Source organism: Astyanax mexicanus, chromosome 5, assembly GCF_023375975.1.
Source record: "Astyanax mexicanus isolate ESR-SI-001 chromosome 5, AstMex3_surface, whole genome shotgun sequence".
NCBI classification, from domain to species: Eukaryota; Metazoa; Chordata; class Actinopteri; order Characiformes; family Acestrorhamphidae; genus Astyanax; species Astyanax mexicanus.
In genome coordinates this window covers 43,516,231-43,536,655 of record NC_064412.1, presented here as the reverse complement: position 1 = coordinate 43,536,655, position 20,425 = coordinate 43,516,231, and the positions used below count along the sequence as shown (strand labels likewise).

General features: G+C 41.5%; 2 protein-coding genes across 2 annotated transcripts in view; both read left to right on the top strand.

Moving 5' to 3' along the window:
* Positions 1–6,515, top strand: part of ahcy (adenosylhomocysteinase) — a 28,228-nt gene extending 21,713 nt beyond the window's left edge. Inside the window, exon 10 of the mRNA XM_007241195.4 lies at positions 5,899–6,515. Within this exon, the coding sequence (XP_007241257.2) occupies positions 5,899–6,030 (132 nt within the window). The 3' untranslated portion in view covers positions 6,031–6,515. The remainder of the gene's footprint in view (positions 1–5,898) is intronic.
* A 3,286-nt stretch (positions 6,516–9,801) lies between these two features.
* Positions 9,802–19,817, top strand: LOC125802190 (skin secretory protein xP2-like). The gene is made up of 2 exons (XM_049479412.1): positions 9,802–9,890; positions 15,253–19,817. The coding sequence occupies exon 2, from the start codon at positions 17,146–17,148 to the stop codon at positions 18,316–18,318; it is 1,173 nt and encodes a 390-aa protein (XP_049335369.1). The 5' UTR covers positions 9,802–9,890; positions 15,253–17,145; the 3' UTR covers positions 18,319–19,817.
* The last annotated feature ends 608 nt before the right edge of the window (positions 19,818–20,425 follow it).

Sequence of the window (20,425 nt, the reverse complement as noted above, 5' to 3'; positions counted from 1 at the left end):
ACTGCTTAACTGCGTATGTGGATATAAAAATTGCAATGAAGGCTCCGCTTTATATTAATATATATAAACAACGATTGCAGGGTAAGAAAAGATAAAAAGAAAATAAAAAAAACTTGACCAAATAGAAGTAACATGCACACTGGCCGCCACAACCCCAACCCACCCACCCACACAAACACATCCCGCCCCATACTGCAGTGACATCCATCGAACAAAGATATCCGCAGTCCTCCCATTAACATTAGTCTAACTCAGCGCAACTAACTTGTAGTCGAACTCAAACAGCCCTGGTCCGAACAATGTGACATATATGAAAACAACTGTGTGCACAGTACAAGTATATATTCTAGAATAAAGCCAACAGTATGTAAACGAGAAAAAAAAGGGAAAAATACCCATACTAAACTACGCCACACTATACAAGTCTGAAAACGAACAGGTGTTCTAAAGAGAACCCGTGTTTTCGGGCAATTCTACCTGAGAAAAGTGAAGTAAGGTGTAGTGTGGATAGCTTCTCCGGTAAGTTAGGCACTCAAGTTCCAGCTGCAGGTGAAGTAACTCCCTTCACATTTGCTTGGATAAAGTCTGTGACTTCTGCCGGGTTGTCGAATTTGTGTGTGGCACCACTGGGTAAAGTAATCCTTAAGGTTGCTGGAAACATCAGACCAAACTTTATCCCAGGGCACGAACGTAGCAGGCGCTTGACCTCGGTAAAGGCTGCACGTTTCTTAGCGACGGTAGTAGTGAAATCAGGGAAAATGAAGAATTTATTCCCCTTGAACAACAAAGGTGTACCTCTGGAGAGCTCACCAGCTCAGCGTAGAATCTCGTTGCGCATTTGGAAGTAATGCACTCTGATAACCATGGGCCTCGGTGCTTGCCCCTCTGCTGGTTTAGGTCGCAGAGTGCGGTGGGCACGGTTGAGCAGCGGTAGTTCATTCAGCCCCAGCACATCTTTAAGCATCTGCGCCACAAAGTCCGTAGGTTTTGATCCTTCGGTATTCTCTGGCAACCCAACTAAGCGGAGGTTATTTCTCATCGATCGCCCTTCCAAATCTTCACACTTCTCTGTAGGTGATTTTACCTGGGCATCAAGTAATTGTAGAGTAGCATCAAGTTCCGTCAACTTATCGCTATGTCCAGAGCAAGCTTGCTCCAGAATGGTGCGGCTGTGAGCGCTGACCGTTTGCTGTAGGGGTTCAATGGTGGATTTCAGCTCCTGCCTAACTGAGGCAATGTCCATCCGCAAGTCAGTTGCCAATGTATCTATTCGACCGCAGATGTCATTTTTCATTGTCTCAAGCATATTTCGCAGTAAATCTGGACTAAGCTCGCTGCTTTGATAATCCTCCATGTCAGCTTTTGGTGGAGTCATGGATCCCACATGGCTAGCGGTGGCTTTGCTGCGGCCTGTACGCTTGGTGTCATCTTTAGAGCGTGCCGTCGCCATTGTTGTCAGTCAGTCACCAAAATACCAGTTAAAATAATCTCATACTTGTTATACACCCGATGCTGATTTGTTGGCGTCAAACAAACTGTGCTATAAGTGAAAAAAAGTCACACTTTCATGGAGCCAGGCAGGGGTGCGTCTTACATTGTAAATGCGCAACCGAAACGTAATGTTCTCAAACACACGTTTTTACGTAAAGTTGTACGTGAATACAAAGCTAAGGATGTCCTCTTCTAGATTCTGTGTTTTTTATTGGTCTACAAACCACCACTTTTCTTGAGTGATCATCTTTTGAACCATTGGCGTGAGCACTGGATCACGTTGGTGTTCAGGGGTGTCCAATCAAATCAGGTCATAGCCTTTCTCCAGCGTCACAAAAGTGATTGACACCTATTTCAACCAATAGTCCACCCTTAGACGAAAACACTGATACGTAATTTGCCCTGATTGTTTGGCATATATGTAAAACCTAAGATATCCAGTGTGATAGCATAGTAGTGCAAATAGCATGAAAATGAGCAAAAAAATTGATCTGCAGTAAAGGGTTAAAGGTTTCTTTTTTACACGTCCACACAGGTTCGGACCACCACAACACAAATATATAAACTAAAAAAAAAAAAATCAGACCCTTTACATTATTTGTCTGTTTAAATTAAATTGCAATAGCACTTGGATTTTTAATAAAATTATATTTCATCAAAGAATTATTCCCCTCCCTACATAAAGCTAAATGCAAGAGTATATCACAGTGTTCATTTTGACAGGTGATTTTGATACAGTTTTAGTCTTAGTCTTTTGACTAAAATGCTATTATACTATTATACATTTTAGTCAAAAGACTAAAACTATCGGATATTATTAGTTTTAGTCACATTTTAGTCTGTTTTTAGTCTAATTTTGGTCACATAAAAAGTATGTATTACATATGTTTTACTGTTTTTCTATTTTCTATTTGTTATTTTTAGATTATTTACTGCTATGTTAAGTTTTGTTGCATTTAAATATTCTAAAGCAAGTGACCTGTAATGTAGGTGGGAGGAATAAAGTCAAGTTTCTGAAATTATACACTTCTACTGCAGTACAGATTTATTCTGTATTAAGTGAAATATTCAGCACAACGGACTCTCTATCTGTTAAAAACTAAAAACACAGAGACCGAGGATAATTCTGCCCTCAGTCGTGCTGAAGCTAACGTTAATTTACACGGAGAGTGGATTAACATGGCTAACGTGCGTTACCCACTAGTTTATTAGAATGTAAAAAGCAGTGAAGGAACCTTAGCTAATGATGACAGATTGCACAGACCCCTTTTACACCCTAAACTTCGCTAACTCTGACAAGCTATCCTAACCTAACCTAGCAAACAGAGCAGCAGCGTTACCTGCTGAACAAGCTCACCTCTCTAAATATCTTGGTGAGGAAACTCCATGCCACATATTTAGAAGTTGAGTTTTTCAGGGTAGCGCCCTTGAACTTATTGTATAAATTAAGTTTATCCAGTAAATGGGAGAGAAGGAGCCGCTGTATGTATCAGGATCAGCATGAGGGGTGGGGGCGTGGGGGGAGGGGAGGGGAGTGGTTGTACTCAGCTGAGCAGAGGCAGTTCAGCGCGCTGCCTGATCGCGTGCTGCGCCTGTTCACAGCGCTAACTAAACTACTTAACTACTTAATCCTATCGCCCCGGCTGATCATAGCTATCGCGATATATAATTTCCTCGATAACTATAGATATCGTTTTATCGCCCAGCACTAGACTCTAGAGCAATTAAAGGTCATGTGGCCTAATGAGTCCAGATTTACCTTGTTCCAGAGTGATTAAGCATTAGGATAGTATAGGATTAGTAGAGAGGCAGGTAAGTGATTCACCAATCATACCTAGTGCCTACTGTAAAAGCCAGTGGGGGCGGTGCTATGAGCTGGGGTTGCTGCATTTGGACAGGTCTAGGTTCAGCAACAGTATGTGCTGAAAGAATTAGGTCAGCTGACTACCTAATTATACTGAATATAAACCAGGTTATTCCATCAATGGATTTTTTTTCTTCTCTGATGGCACTGGTATATTCCAAGATAACAATGCCAGGATTCATGGGTCTGGAATTGTGAAAAAGAGATAAAGAGAGCATGAGATCATCATTTTCACACATGGATTGTTCACCACTGAGTCCAGACCTTAACCCCATTGAGAATCTTTGGGAAGTCCTGGAGAAATAAATATATGTTGTGACATTGCAGAAACTTGTGGAAACCATGCCACAGTGCATACAGCAATTAAAGCTAAAGGAGTGTGTGCTTTTTTTTTTTTTTGGCCTGGCAGTACATAAAATACAATAATACTTCAATAATAAATAATATATACATTTTATATTAGGGGTGTAACGTACATGTATTCTTTGCAAACCATGATGGTTCGGTTCATGCTAGGGGTTGCACGACTAGTAGTTTTTACTAGTCTATTAGTTATTCAAAGAAAAAGTAGTCGACTAGTCGTAATTTACATAATTTAAAAAAAACTCTGTAGATCCCTAAATTCATTTATTGATCTATTTTAGCTGTGTCTAATGCTGATTAACACAAACAAATACATCAAATATTTTAAACAGCTGAACAGACTTCAAATTACATCTCCTTATTCAATGTTTATTCGGCAACGCCTAAAAAAGTAAAATGAAGTTTGCAAACTAACGCAGCTGCTCTGGATCTTAAACCTCTTTTCTCACTGTGGATATTTCAACACTGAACATAAAGGAACGCCATAAAACGCCATTGTGCTGCAAATAAAGCTTTCTCACTTTCAGCATCATTACATTAAGTGTTCACATTGTATTCTTGTTTTCTGTTTAAAAAATACATGAGAAGGATGTAGGCTGGATCTCTGTCTGGTTACGATGTTCCTTGCTAAGGCAAAAAAAAAATCCTCTCTTTCTGGTACTGCTGGCTGGAATATCCAGATACACTTTGAAAAGGTTTGGCAAGATCGAGGTTTGGTTAGCACAGTGTTTTAAAGAGCTACCCTCTTTACTTTCTGACGTCTGCGTGGGACCTTTTTAAAGAAGTAAAATTACAGCTTGAAACTCACTGCAGCGCTCCATTGAAGTGTAATAGGAGAAATAGCTGTGCTCCCATGACTGTGCTGGAGCTCCTCTGAGCTCAAACCAGACTCTGTAAGTTTTCCGAGGCGGCCGCGACCAACGCTCGCGAGAACTGCAACCTGCTTTCCGACCTTTAGTTCTAACAGTTCTACAAGGACTACTGGTTAATTCTTTACAAACTAACATACAGACACTGGCAGAAGCTGGAAAGAGACCGAATATGTCTGTAAAAGCCAGAAAACGAGAGAGAAACTAATCCGCCTGAAACTTTTATTACACTCTGCAACTGTAGGGGAGCCCACGAGCACAAAATCTCAATCCTACCTAGTGGAGCTTTAAATGTAGTGCTTGAAGTTATGTATTTATTAAAACAGCAATATAGCGTCCCATGTCTTACGAGTTGAATTGGAGATGCTGAAATTGTGTGTCTCTGTTGGTCCATCCTCCGCTTTGATATTTATCAGTGATCTTGAGGGTTTTTGTTGATGCATTGGCTTCTGCATTGCCTCATTTTTTTTCTTTGCTGCTTTCCTTGCGACCCAGTCGTGCATCAGTTATATTCATAAAGTTTGTTATGTTTCTTTGACTTGAGTTCTATAAATGCATTGACATATATATAATTTTTTTTTTTTTTTTTTTTTTTTTTTAATTAATGAATATATGCATGATGTTTTTTATGTATTATTATTGACCAAGATTTAAGCATTGATTGAGTCTTGTAGAGATGGATTTAGGACACTGGATAAAGGGATTGATTCTGGAAAAAAAGAAAAAAAAATCTACATGTATATAAATGTAGACCATGGATTGATTTTAACTCCTACTCCCATCAATAACAATTCAATTCTGTCCTGTGCCACAAGATATTCTGACAGGTCCGCGAGTGCAGACCTCTGTCTGCATCTTCGCTGCTGCTTTTCTTCCTCAGACTAGTCAATTTCTCCCCATGGTGGCGCGTGCAGAAACAGATTTCCTATGGCAGGGCGCAATTTTATTTAAAATCTCTCTCTCTCTCTCTCTCTTTCTCTCTTTCTCGCTAAGATGTTATGATAAAGTAAAAACTAAATCTAGTCTGCCAGACATAAATCACACTTAACTGTTATTACTGCCCCCTCACAATAATACTGGGAAATATATAATTTTACTCCAAATTTTTCCCATTTGCTCCCCAATTTACACAGCCAATTACCTAACCCACTCATTAGAATGTTTGGGTTTCTGTAGGCCCCACATGTGAATGTCAGTCATGGTGGTAGGAGGGTCTGAATTTTACACCCCTATCAATGATGATGAGATGTACTATATCTGAGTTCAGATTCATTGGTTTGTAATTTGACTTTGTCTTCTGTTTTATTACAGCTGGATGAAGAAGTAGCTGCAGCCCACCTGGACAAACTTGGGGTGAAACTGACAAAGCTAACAGAGAACCAAGCCAAATACCTGGGCCTGCCCTGTGAAGGGCCTTTCAAACCAGACCACTATCGCTACTAAGAAGCTTTTTCCAGTGTGTGAAAGTCTGGAGCCAACCAAAGTTTGTGAGCTAATGGTGACTGCAGAGGTGCCAAAAGTTTTCTTTGCCTGCATTCAGTTCTATTGGTTTTATTGACTTTGAAAAAAGTGCTCCTTCTTTTACTTCACACAAGTCTTATTACCTTTCCCTGCTTAATTTAACAGTTTGTGTCCACACAACTGATGCTTATGCTTGTGATGGTTAATGTCCCTTTGAAGTGAGTGGCAACAACTGGATTCTATTTTGGTCTTCCTGCATTATTCATGCATTATACAAATTTTCCTGTATGTGGCATCATTCTGTAGATCCATTAAACAATTTAGAAAATTACGTCTGTGAAAATTCAGTCTTTGTTTTGGTCCTTGGTTTCCAGCCATCAGTTTATGGGTTCCAGGAGTACTTTCTACAAAATCAATCAGTATAAAATACTGTGTTTTATGGAAAATAAAGAACTTTAAGTACTTGACTTTGTGTTTTTCATGTGGTGTTTTTCTCTTCTTTTTCTAGTGTTCTAAAAATTGCTATGAAACTGTGTACTATAGTTTACTAGAAAATGCTAAACTGTGTACAAACAGCAGCATGTAATAGATGACCATCCAAAGCCTGTACCTTGCTAAAAATCCTTAATTCATGTCACAAAAAACTGCAATAAATTAGAGAATTTACATTAGGATTTTATAGAAATGAATTAAAAAAAAAAACAAGACTGTCAAAACACTACAAGGCAAAAAGAGCACTGTAGGTAGATGCAGTGTTTTACAGTGCTGTGGAAAAGTATTTCCCCTTGCAGATTTCTTTGTTATATTTAAATTTTTCAGATTATCAAACAAACTTTATCAGACAAAGGTAATCTGAGTAAATAAAAACAAACTGCAGGTTTGAAATGATTATTTCATTTATAAAGAAAAAAATCTATTTAAACAAATCTGGCCCTGTGTGTAAAGCCCTTTAAATTAGGGATGGGCGGTTTGACACCGAGGCTTCGAAGCTTGTCACTTTTCCGACACGTGCTGATTCAACACAGTGTACCGGTATGGCAAGCCAACTAAGCCAAAACGTGTGGGAAAGAAACGCCTCCACGCGTAAAAATATGACGTGTCCACACGTAAAAAAATCACGTGTACAGGCGGTAAAACTGTTCGTGTATACACGTTTTGGCATCTAACATCCAATCGGTAAACGCGCCTATGCATACATTTGCATTGTAATAAGGCAGCCTGACAACACATGATGTCATGCAACGTATTGTATTCCATATTCATAAGACGCTTATGTGGGTTACAACGCAGTGTCTACGTACCGTGACATAGCCCCATACATACTCATACACACTCTGCACGCAAGGTCCACATAACTGAAACGTTGTAATCATGTGTCTATGATGTACCCCCTATTTCACATGATGTAACCCCGCCATTTTATATCCATAGTGTTTACCCTGCCTTTAGGTCAGTGCAATCATGGCTCTGCAAAATTTTCTGTTGAATTGTAGAACAGTTTTTGCTGACTGCACAAGACTTGCAATGTCAGATCATGTTCAATCAGATGCTGAGCACATACTGACAAGGTTCCCTGAGTAGGGCACTGTGGCATTAAAAATACTTGTTTATCCACATTTTAATCTGTCCTAGCAGATATGAGGTGTTGTACAGGCATATTAAGACTGCTTCTACAGCTCAGTAAATGTTGCCATCTACAGGCTGCATATTGCAACTGCGGCTTTTTGAGATGGACAGTAAATCCCAAGACGTTAATTTTTTACGTCTGTACACGTAATATATCCACGTCTGTACAGGTGAAAAAAAGCACGTGATGTACAGACGGCATAAATTTACGCCTCCACACGTAAAAAGATTACGTCTGTACACGTAAAAAGATAACGTCTTTATCTGTCAACACGTGATTTTTTTACGTGTGGACACGTCATATTTTTACGCGTGGAGGCGTTTCTTTCCCACACGTTTTGGCTTAGTTGGCTTGCCATATACCGGAGCTTGTATTGAAGTCGCTACTATCATGTGACTATGACGTTTGAAGCTTCGAACGCGTCAATGAACCACCGGAAATGGGCGGGACTAGTTCAAGGGTTTGGCACTCTCCCATGTCTCACTGACTACTTAATAAAGCAGTGAAGCTCTTGATGGCCCGTTTGTGTTGTAAAATATTATTATTGATCTTGCAAACAGTATGGCATCTTCCACCACCTCTACCTCAACCAAGCGTTCCTTTGTTTGGGAACATTTTATGAAAATAGCGAGAAATAGGTTAAGCACTAGTTATATAAAAAAATATGTTTATTTTAAAGGAGCGGTGTCAGCTCTGTTCCTAGGAGTTGGCATATAATAATAACACCTCCTCAATGCTGAGACATCTTCGTGCAAAGCATTAGAGCACTTAGCACCGCATTCCTCCAGTGACAATCTTGGACTTAATTGGTATTTTTCTATTTAATAGTTGTTAAAATTTCCATTTATTTTAACATAAATTTAATGTAAAAATTTGCAACAGTTGTAATAAACATGTCACCTTTATGATTTTTTTGTGATCTTTTTGCCTAAAATACAACTGCATGAGACATTCAGTTGTTTTAGATTTTTTATGTACATTTAAAGGTTTTTCTTTGTCTTTTGTATTGAACATTATATGTCCAAATCTATGTGTAAAGTTCAAAGCATTCGCACTGTCTTCACGTTTCACCACACACACTCCACACGTTCAAATGCCAGGGTCACTATTGTTGCGGAAATTTGGTGGTTTGGAGTGAAATAATAATGTTGAATGCTGAGTCAGGATCGAAGTGAGTTGCAAGGTTTTATTGAAGTCAGACAGTGTCACGTACACCAAGAATCTGCTTGCCTCCAGCTGCCCCCTCACGGCATCTTATCTGCTCTCCCAGCCCCCCACCCCAACCAAACTCTGGACCCCTACTGTGTTAAACCTCCCCCATTCACAGCCCTTAGTATTTGTACAAAACCAGATGTAACGATTTACATAGTTGCAAACACTTTAACATTAAGAATCATTTAATACCACGTTATTCCATTACACTATAAACTGGCAAAATATTTAGAATAGAATAACATAAAGAATAAAAAAACATATTAATTATGATTTTAAATAATGACAACAACCAAGTATTTATTGCATGGGTTTAATAATAAAAGATCAGCATATCAGAAGAGATACTGAGCTGTAAATCTCACAGGGTTCATTTGCTTCGTGGTAAAGTGCAGGCTGTAATAATTTATTTCAGCCACCAGATGTCACTCTTTCTGAGGCTTCAATGCCTCAAATCTTTTTCGGCACGATCAGGAAGAAGCTTCAAAAGCTTTAGTGAGGCTTCATCCGCCCATCACCTGTTGATGAAGACAACATGAAAGAATCTGCGGCCAAAGCTGAAGTAAGCATGGAGCAGTTGTGCAACATGTTTCGGAACTTTGTTCGTGTGCAGCACGAAAAGACAAACAGTTGCAACGTGATTCAGCCAAGCAGGAGCAGAGATGGCGCTCGCTGCAACATCAGTTTGGTTTGCTGCAAGAAGAGATGAAGTTGAGCCAGAGAGAAAGAAGACAAGACGTGAGTGAAAGAGAAGGCACAACAAGCCTCACAAGAACAGAGCCTTAAAGAAACAGACGACATTGAGCACATTCTCACCATGTTTGAGTGGCTAGCTCAAGCTGAATGCTGAAACTAGAGCTGAGGAGCTGGATAACAGAGCGCAGTCCAACAGACCAGGCAGACCAGGCTGTGGAGATGGCGGAGTCATTTGTTGCTGCTAGACAAGCAGAGGGCGAATTCCGGTTCGGGAACTACTACGAGCAACGTCATCAGACTTTTCCCAGTAAGTTTGGGGGTGGAGCTGGCAGTGGTCCTAAGCTGCAGTATAACAAATCAGCCACACAGGGTCACTGGCGTAACGGCAAAAACAGTGATAAAGTATGGTCATGGTAAACAGTAGGCGTCAGGCTGAAGGATCGTTAAGGTGCTTTAACTGTGACCAGATTGGCCACAAAGCAAATGTATGCCCCAAGCTTGAGAGTAGCCACAACAGGTTATGTTACATTTCTAAAAAAGACACATGCAGTGAAACTTGAAATCAATTCCGACAGTGTAGTACCTGTAAAAGTAGGTGGGAAATTTTCAAAGCCTTAATAGATACAGATGCTAGCCAAACTATGATTTCCGCAACATGTTTACTAGACACAGTGCCAAACTGATGGCTGCACGTGCACACGCTGCAGCTTACCCTGTCTTCCTGTCCTGTAATGGATGGGTTGATGGCTAATTTCACTGGTACATGTGACCGTGTGACAATAAAGGCGATTCTGATTCTGATTCTGAACTATGCCGGAAAAATACGGGTAAAATGTATACACGGCGATGAGCAGGTTTACCCAACAGCTGAGGACAGCATAGAAATTAATGAGCAAGCTTATATCCTAAGGGTAGGGGTTATGCAGAGCTTACCGTATGCTGTAATTCTAGGTAGAGACTAACCAATTTTGGTAGACCTCCTAGCTGAGCAACAAAATAGGGCAGATGTGCTGTTAGCAACTAGGCTACAAGTTAAACAAGAAAAAGATCAGGAAGTAGCAAAAGATTAGCTTGAAGGAATGCCATGTAGTGAAGTGATAAAGACCAAGAAAACTAAACAACAAAAAATACAGGACAAAGTAAAAGGCACAGTACTGGTCGAAAAGCTAGAATGTCCAATTACCAGAACCGAAATTTTACCCAGCAATATAGCACAACTTCAGAGCCAGGACGAGTCACTTAAACACCTGTTTGCAAAATGTACAAACGATAGTACCGCAGGTAAAAGTGACAGTGGTCTTCTTGTAAAAGAAAACATCCTTTACAGGGTAAAAGATGATTATTCTAGGATGCTCTACTCTCTGCTCTGCTCTCTGCTCTGATACTCTGGTCTGCTGCAGTAAGCTTGCTCTAATCTTCAGCTTCTACACTTTTCTCTGTTTTCTTCTCTTTTACTCTCTTCACACTTACTAATCCACTTTTCAGTCTGCTTCCTCTTTGCTCTACACACCTATTAATCCACTCTCAGTCTACGTTTATAGACTTTTTACTCAGGTTTGTTGGATTAGATGTTTGCTGCTGCAGTTTGTTTGTGTAAATTTCTAATTTCAACTGAAACAAGGTGAGTGCTTTTTTCTCCATGGCTACTGCTCAGGTTTTCTCCTGCTTAGAGTGTGGCATGTTTAGCTTAGATCCCTTGTCCACCGATACTGGTAACAATAGTGGTATTTGTACTAAGTGTGAGATAGTTAGCACCTTGGTGGATAAGGTGAATAAGTTAGAGCTGCACATCCAGGGTTTAATAAAGGATTGACAGCAGGATTCACTGTTAGCAGCCCCGGGTGTCTCAGGGAGAGCTAGTACCCCCTCGACTCCACCTTAGAGCCCTCACAGCGGGGCGAATGGGTAACGTCTCGGCGGCATAGTCGAAAGGCTAAGGCTAATGCTAACGCAAAGGCCACAGCCAGCCCACCTGAACACCACGCTCCCCCAGTCCATGTGTCAAACAGGTTTGCCCTGCTCAGTGAAGCACCAACTGAGGAGCCTGTTAAAGGTACTCTGGTGATAGGAGACTCTATCGTCCGACACGTAAAAATTAGCTACTCCTTTAGGGGCACCAGCGGCAACAGTTACTTGTTTACCGGGAGCCAGAGCACCGGACATTAGTGGCAACCTCAGGCTGTTAGGAAATAGGAGATATTCGAGGGTAGTAATTCATGTAGGGGCCAATGATATTCGTCGGCAGCAGTCTGAAGTAACTAAGGCTAATGTTAAAGAGGTGATTAAACAGGCCCAGACGCTGTCCGAGGAGGTAATCTGCTCTGGCCCCATCCCAATGAGGCGTGGTGATGAAGCTTACAGCAGGCTTTCTTCGCTGAACCGCTGGATGTCCAAGTGGTGTGCAGAAAAGCATGTGGCCTTTATAGATAACTGGCTACAGTTTGAGGGCAAGCCTGGTCTTTTAGGTAGGGATGGTGTCCACCCCACGCGGGAGGGTGCTGCCTTACTTTCATGCAGCATAGCTCATAGTCTTTTAGCTAGTCGGCAGAGTAGTGTTAGAAGCGGCTGACAATCCAGAGCCGGGACCAGGCCGCAGACAGAGAGGCTTAACCAACGTCTGTGAGCTGCAAAGAGACGTTACCTAGATACCAATGTATTCAGACTGTGTCTGTCCCCAGAGTCAAACAAAAACTTCAAAAAACTAAAACATCTAAATAACTTAACTTACATTAAAAAACGGATCCAGACTGTAGCACAAACACTTCAAACCTAAAGATTGGTTTACTTAATATTAGATCTCTAAATTCAAAAGCAGTTATAGTGAATGAAATGATAACTGATCAGAAATTCGATATTCTGTATCTGACAGAAACCTGGATTACGCCAAATGAACATATAGCATTAAATGAAGCCACCCCTGCAGGCTACAATTATATGCACAATCCGAGATTGTCCGGTAGAGGAGGTGGGGTCTGCATACTTTTCTGAAGTACCTTAGTTAGCAATCAGAAACACTATGATAATTTTACTTCTTTTGAGCTTCTTTACACCAGTATAATTAATCCAGTTACAAAAAAGAATGCATTTTCTTTAATTAACATCTACAGACCACCAGGGCCCTATTTAGAATTTTTAAAAGAATTTAGTGATTTTATCACAGATTTAGCAGTATGTATTGATAAAGTGATTATAGTTGGAGACTTCAACATTCATTTCGAAAAGTTGGATGATCCATTAAAAAAGGCATTCACATCGATTTTAGACTCAGTTGGTATTGTTCAAAATATAACAGGACCTACTTATTACTGTAATCATACTCTGGATTTAGTTTTGACCCTGGGTGTTAGAATAGATAACCTGAATATTCGTTCTCAAACCTCCGCAATTTCAGATCATTACCTTATTTCATTTAAATTACATCTCAGTCATAATATACGTACATCCCCAAGCTACTCTATGAAATGTTCAATAACGCCTTTTACAGCCCAACAATTTACCTATAAGCTTCCTGATTTATCAACTCTAATGTATTCTCCTGTAAACCCAGTAGAACTAGACAAACTAATCAAAGGTTTAGAAAATACCTTTTGCTCGACTTTAGATGTTGTAGCACCCCTTAAACATAAAATAGAGAGACAGAAAAAGCTTGCACCGTGGTACAATGATCAAACTCGTACCTTAAAGCAGTTAGTACAAAATTTAGAGCGTAAATATCGATCAACTAAACTGTAAGTGTTTCAAATTAAACAGATAAATAGCACATCCTCTCTGTCATCTGGTGTGGCTGATCTAGAACAAAACCCTGTTACTGAAGTTAGGTTGGAAGTCTTTAACCCACTTCCACAGCTAGAACTAGAGAAAATGATCTCCTCTTCAAACAGCACAACCTGCACACTTGATGCAGTTCCCACAAAATTACTAAACCAAGTACTGCAAGAAATAATTAAACCTCTGTTAATGATAGTAAACTCATCACTCACCCTGGGCCATGTACCCAAAGCCTTAAAAACAGCTGTAATAAAACCTCTGATCAAGAAACCAAATCTTGATCCTACTGTACTGTCTAACTATAGACCTATTTCAAACTTACCGTTTATTTCTAAGATTTTAGAAAAAGCTGTAGCCCAACAACTTTGCTCTTACCTGCAAAGAAACCAAATCTATGAAAAATTTCAATCTGGATTTAGGCTTCATCATAGCACTGAGACAGCTTTAGTTAAAATAACAAACGATCTACTTACAGCTGCCGATCAAGGCTGTGTTTCCCTACTGGTACTTCTCGATCTGAGCGCAGCCTTTGATACAATAGATCATACTATCCTTTTAGAAAGATTAGAGAACATGGTCGGTGGAACAGGAACGGCCTTATCATGGTTTAAATCATACTTAACCGAACGCTATCAGTTTGTGAGGATAAATGATATGTCTTCCATTCCTCTATATGTCCTCTATATTAGGACTGTTATTATTTACATTATATATGCTCCCACTGGGCAAAGTTATTAGAAAACATGATTTCATTGTAATGCGGATGACACCCAGCTCTTCATATCAGCCAAACCTGTTGACAGAGTGAGATTAAAGAAAATTGAGGATTGTGTAAAAGATGTGAAATTGTGGATGTCGCGCAACTTCCTCCTATTAAATAGTGATAAAACAGAAGTTCTCCTATTAGGCCCCAACGCTGCTAGAAATAAATGATCAAACTTAATGCTAAATCTGGCCGACTTCTCAGTCACCCCTGGTTCAGCAGCTAAAAACCTTGGAGTTATTATAGATTCAGATCTAGCATTCGATAAACACATATCTAATGTTACTAGAACAACTTTTCTAAACCTACGTAACATCGCCAAGCTAAGAAACACCCTATCACTGCATGACGCAGAAACATTAGTCCATGCCTTCATTACCTCAAGGCTAGATTATTGTAATGCGCTACTGTCTGGATGTTCCTGCAGTAATTAAATAAACTTCAGCTAGTTCAAAATGCTGCAGCCAGGGTCCTTACTAAAACTAGAAAATTTGAGCATATTAGTCCAGTCCTATCAGCACTGCATTGGCTTCCAGGCAAATTCCGCATAGACTATAAAATTCTCCTGTTAACGTATAAAGCCCTACATGGGCTCACTCCTGAGTATTTATGAGACCTCATCTCCTATTATGAACCACCGCGATTACTTAGATCTCAGGGTGCTGGTTTCTTAGTAGTTCCTAAAATTCAGAGGAGCTCTGCAGGAGGAAGAGCTTTCTCTTATAAAGCACCTCAACTCTGGAATAATCTCCCCGAATATGTTCGGGACTCAGACACAGTCTCAATCTTTAAGTCTAGACTGAAAACTTACTTGTTTAGTTTAGCTTTTGGTAATTAATGTGTTTTCCTTTAGATAAGGCTGCAGATCCAGGGGTTCATGGACAGAGGGAATTGTGGGTAAACTGAGATGCTGGTGCTGTTGTTCTCCCACTGCACATGGTCACTCAGGTTTGTGGACGGTGGATGGCAGTGTTTCAGGGAGCCTCCCTGTCTATGTTACCTTCTGGCTCTCTACCTTTAGTTAGGCTGTTTTATTTAGATCTGCCGGAGTCATTTGCCACACTCTGATAATGTTTTATATTCTCTGTTTTATGTAAATCCAGTCAAAACTAATTCCATCTCTCTGCCTTCCTCCGAGTTACTGACTGCCCACCTGTCTGACCTGATACCGGTGGATGTTGGACCCTCAGGCTCTCGCGTCTCCTGTCCGGCCAGACTGATGGAAGTTTCTGAAGTCAGCTCTTCTCCATCACCAACCACAGATCAGCTGCTCATCATCCATCTCACTCTCCACTACTGATTACATCCAAGCCATTAGTGGTGCTGCTATACTCCTGGATATATAAGACGTATGTGGATGTATAAAAGACTTTTTAAAAATAATTTAAAAGCCGTTTGACCAGTGGTAGGATGGTCCCCCCTTAAATGTGAGTCTTGGTCCTCCCAAGGTTCCTTTCTCCTCCTGCAGCTCTGAGGGAGTTTTTCTTTGTCTCCGCGCTCACTGGGGGTTCTGTATTTTGTATGCTTAATGTTTTTGCCTGATTCTTTGTCCTGTAATCATGTTTCTGTAAAGCTGCTTTGTGCCAACACCAGTTGTAAAAAGCGCTATAATAACATTTTTATTTGATTTGATTATGAACAACTAGTGGTCACAAAAACTCTGAGGCAGCAAGTAATTAAACTGGCAGGAACTGGAACCATGGGCAGGTCATTTAGGACATGCAAAACCCCTAAGCCGAATTGCGCGCAGGTTTTACTGGCCTAGTCAACAACAGGATGTAGCAAAGTATTGCAAAACGTGCCCCGAATGTCAACTAACATCACCATCAAAAAGTCTGACAGAGTAGCCATGATTAACCTACCCATTGTAGAAACACCTTTCTCATGTATGTGGTTGGGCCTTTACCCAGAAGTCGAGCGGGTAACCGCTAAATTTTGGTCATCTGCGACTATGCCACACGCTATCCCGAAACATTCCCCCTGAGGAAGGTCAAAACATGGCAATTGATTAATACTCTAATTCAACTAATCTCCAGGGTAGGAGTACCTAGGGAAATTCTGTCCGATCAGGGCACTTCCAAGCAGTTTAGGGAAGTGTTTGCACTACTAGGCATAAAGGGCATAAGGACCACACCCTATCACCCCCAAACAGATGTCCTCATAGAATGCTTCAACAAGACACTGAAAGGCATGCTGAAGAAGTTCATGGCAGACACAGGGGCTGACTGGGATACATGGCTCCCATATCTTCTCTTCGCATACCGTGAAGTGCCACAAGCATCCACTGTGTTTTCCCCGTTCCAGTTGCTCTATGGGAGAGAGGTGAAAGGCCCACTTGATGTCATGAAGGAAGCATGGGAGGGTCACAACACTGCTTGTCTTACGTCCTAAAGATGAGGGAGAGAATGGCATCGTTGACAGAGATGGTTCGCATGAACATGGAAAAGGCCCAGCAAAGACAGAAGACGGGGTACGACAGAACAGCAAAGAACAGAGAACTGGTACCAGGAGGAAAAGCTCTTGTTCTGTTGCCCACGTCGGAATCAAGTCTTCTGGCAAAGTGGCAAGGGCCTTACAAGATTCTGCAGCGAATTGGCCAGACATCATATGAGCTGCTTCTCCCTGACAAGAGGACGAAGAAACAAGTCTTTCACATCAACATGGTCAGGCAGTTGAGAGAGCCCAATAAAGTTGTCACTAAGTAGATGTGGATAAGAGCTGTTGAGGATAAAGAAGAAACCAGAGAGCAGTACTTCCCAATGAAAGGTGGGAGCACTTCATCACTGGAATTGTCACACCTCAAGCCAAAGCAACGTCAGGAACTGTAACAAGTCATCCCTTCAGGTCTCTTCAGAGAAGAGCCAGGCAGGACTGACATCATACAGCACAACATCCGTTTGCTGAAAGAAGACCCCATCAGACAGACAAACTGCAGGGTGCCAGCACGCCTGATTCCAGACCTGCAGCTCCGGTCCGGGTTTTTGTTCCACCCGCAGTCTCAAGCCCTGCTGCTGCTCCGCTGGATCTTCACATGCCCAGCTCCGAAATTCTCTCAGCTGCTGAGCCACACCCCAGGACTCCTGCCGTCCCGGAGCCTGCATGCGCTGCCGTGCGTGCAGTTCAAGCCTTCAAGTCTGCTGAAGCTGCTCAAGCCTCCGTGTCTGCTGAAGCTTTTCAAGCCTCCGTGTCTGCTGAAGCTGCTCAAGCCTCCGTGTCTGCTGAAGCTTTTCAAGCCTCCGTGTCTGCTGAAGCTTTTAAAGCCTCCGTGTCTGCTGAAGCTTTTCAAGCCTCCGTGTCTGCTCCAGCATTTCAAGCCTTCAAGTCTGCTCCAGCTGTTCAAGCCTCCGTGTCAGCTCCCGCTGCCAGAGTCGCCGCACCGCCGGCACCAGCTCCCGCTGCCAGAGTCGCCGCGCCGCCAGCACCAGCTTCCGCTGCCCGAGTCACCACCGCACCGGTTCCTGCTCCCAGGACAGTGTTTGGCTCCAGGTACCACGTACCCAGGCAGGCACCGAGGTCCCCGGACTTTGTCCCCAGAACTGTGCCCAGGCTGGCTCCTCAGACTTTTCCTCAGACATTTGCCAGTCCTGGGCACCCACCCCTGGTTCTGGTCCCCATGTCTCTCCCTGTTTTGGCCCCTGTCTCTGTTTTTGTCCCTGTACCCGTTTCTGTCTCTGTTCCTGTCCCAGTCATCGTGTTTGTTTCTGTCCCCGTTGATGTTCTCGTTCCTGTTCCCATGTCTGGTCCCGTCCAGTCTCACGTCCAGTCTCCGTCTCCTGTCCAGTTCCCCGTTCAGTCTCCGTCTCCTGTCCAGTTCCCCATCCAGTCTCTGTCTCCTGTCCAGTTCTCCGTCCCATCTCCGTCTCCTGTCCAGTTCCCCGTCCAGTCTCCCGTTCAGTCTCCGTCCCCTGTCCAGTGTCCTGTCCTGTCTCCGTCCCCTGTTCCGTTTCAAAGCCCGGTCCAGTCTCCCGTCCAGTCTCCTGTCGTCTGTCCTGTCTCCGTTTCAGTCCCCGGTCTTGACTCCTGTTTTACCCGGCCTCTCCCTGCCGCCAGCCCCCGGGGTTCGTTTTTACGCGCCTCGGGAGCTGCGCGGGGAGGCTTCTGTCACGTCCTGGTCTTGTCTCATGTCTCTGTGTTATTCCCACGTGACCTGTGCCCCTCTGTGTCTCCTGTCAGTAGTTTTCCACCACCTGTTTCTCATTTGTAGCTCCGCCCCTTCCCCAGGTGTTTCCAATTCTAGAGTGTTTCCTGTTAGTATAAATAGCCCGGTCTTTGCACTAACCTAATGTATTTCATAGCCTTAGCCCTTGTCCTTTGTTTATCTTCTTGTTTATTTCTAGTTCCCTGTTATTTTCCTTTGTTTTCTCCTTGCCCTGTTTAGTTTATTCATTCTTGTCTAGTTTAGTTATTTCCTGTCAAGTTTAGATTCTTGTTGGTTTCCTTGTATATATATCCCTGCCCAGTTTAGTTTTGTATTTATTCAGTCCCTCGTTTGTTTCTTTGTTTATTTATTCCCTGTTTGTTTATCATTAGTACTTCTTGTTTTGTTTTGTTTATGTTCTCTAGTTTCACTGGTTTGTTTTGGTTTTTGGTTATTCGTTTATCTGAAGGATGAAAGACAGCAACGCAAGGATTACTCTGTGGTATTTATCCTTGCAATCTTTCAAGTTCCGAGTGAGGTATCGCAAAGGGAACCAAACCGTGACAGCTGATTTCCTCTCTCGTCACTCAGAAGAGTGACTATCTTAAGTGGGGGGTGTGTGATGAGGTAAAAGGTCTCCCTCATCACCAAAGCTGTTGCTGGGACATTTCATTTGCTGTAAAGACAATTGTTTTAACAAACACATGGAGATACCTGAGAAGGGGGTTCCAAAGGACTGGCAGCCATTACAGTTCCTCTTCTTGTACTAGCCAGAAGGGCCCATGGCAGTGCAGGAAATGGGGGAGCTGGAGTGAAGAACCTGTGAAAGACATAGACTAGTAAATTAAAAAGAATACTTACCGGTAGATGTTGTGATGTAATGGCCATTTTAAATCTGTATGAGAATATGTGCACGTTGTAGAATGTATTTAATTAGGATGTATTTATTTAGGATGTATTTAATATTGTTGTAACTTACCTGGTGAGATTTGGGTTAGCCCGGGGCGGGGCTTCCAATATTTAAAACGGCAGTAATTTAGAGTTGGTTTTAAGCTAAGTAAAGTACTGTCCTGAAGCCTAGGCACAGTATTTATTTTTTAGGGCTGCAGTTCAATGCTAAGTTGCATTATAGTCCTTTAATTTTATTGTATTTTTAAATAATTTATTTTCTCTTTTTTTCTTAAATTACACTATTTTGAATAAATTCAATTGCACTTTGAACTTACCTGGAGGTATCCTTTGATCTTGGTGTGGTGGACTCCTTCCTTGGTGCTGGTTTCACACACCTTCCAGTGGAGAACTTATACATGCCCATAAGGTAAAAAAATGTTAAATAATGGTGAATAATGGCACTATTAGTGGCGTTGCTATACCCCTAAATATATAATAGCTATGTGGATGTATAAAGACTTTTTTCCTTGCTTCCGCGCTCACTGGGGGTTCTGTATTCTGTATTTTCTAGGTTTAATGTTTTGCCTGATTCTTTGTCCGGTAATCATGTTTCTGTAAAGCTGCTTTGTGACATCAATTGTAAAAGCGCTATACAATAAATTTGATTGGATAAATGTTCGTGCCATTTTAATATCTACATATACATATTTAATTACAGTATGATAAATATACATGATATAACTGGGCCTTAGCACAATTTCACTTTCTTTCACAGGTATAATTATAACATTTGAAATCTTGTCCATAAGGCGATAAAATAGACAGATGAATGAGGGTTAAAACAGAAAGAGGGTGTACCACAAATAACTAGAAGTACATCTTAAAATGTGGCAAGGCCAGCTCACCATGTGTCTTGTATTGCTGGAGTGTAATGAGGAATTTAATACCCTTTTTGGAGGTGCAAGAGGGATTGGGGAAGAATAAAAAATTACCAGAGGGAGTATGTCCAAACAATAAAAGAGATGGAGGTGGAAATCTCAGCACCAAGATACTTGTCACTCTTGACTACTGGTATATGAAGGGGCAAGACTGTTCTTAAAGTTAGATGCATCTGTGATGACTTTAAATTAATTTTATATCCTGATAATGTGCTGAACCATGCAAAGATCGAAATGATATGTGATAGTGAAGAATTCGCCTTAACTTCATAAAGTAAAGTGATATTCTGTTTTGTATCACAATTTTCTTCCACCTCATGTACCACGTGTGGTGAAAAAAAGCA

What these genes read in the sequence shown, in the direction of transcription:
- LOC125802190 (XM_049479412.1), top strand. Translation starts at nt 17,146, where the DNA reads ATGCCCAGCTCCGAAATTCTCTCAGCTGCTGAGCCACACCCCAGGACT.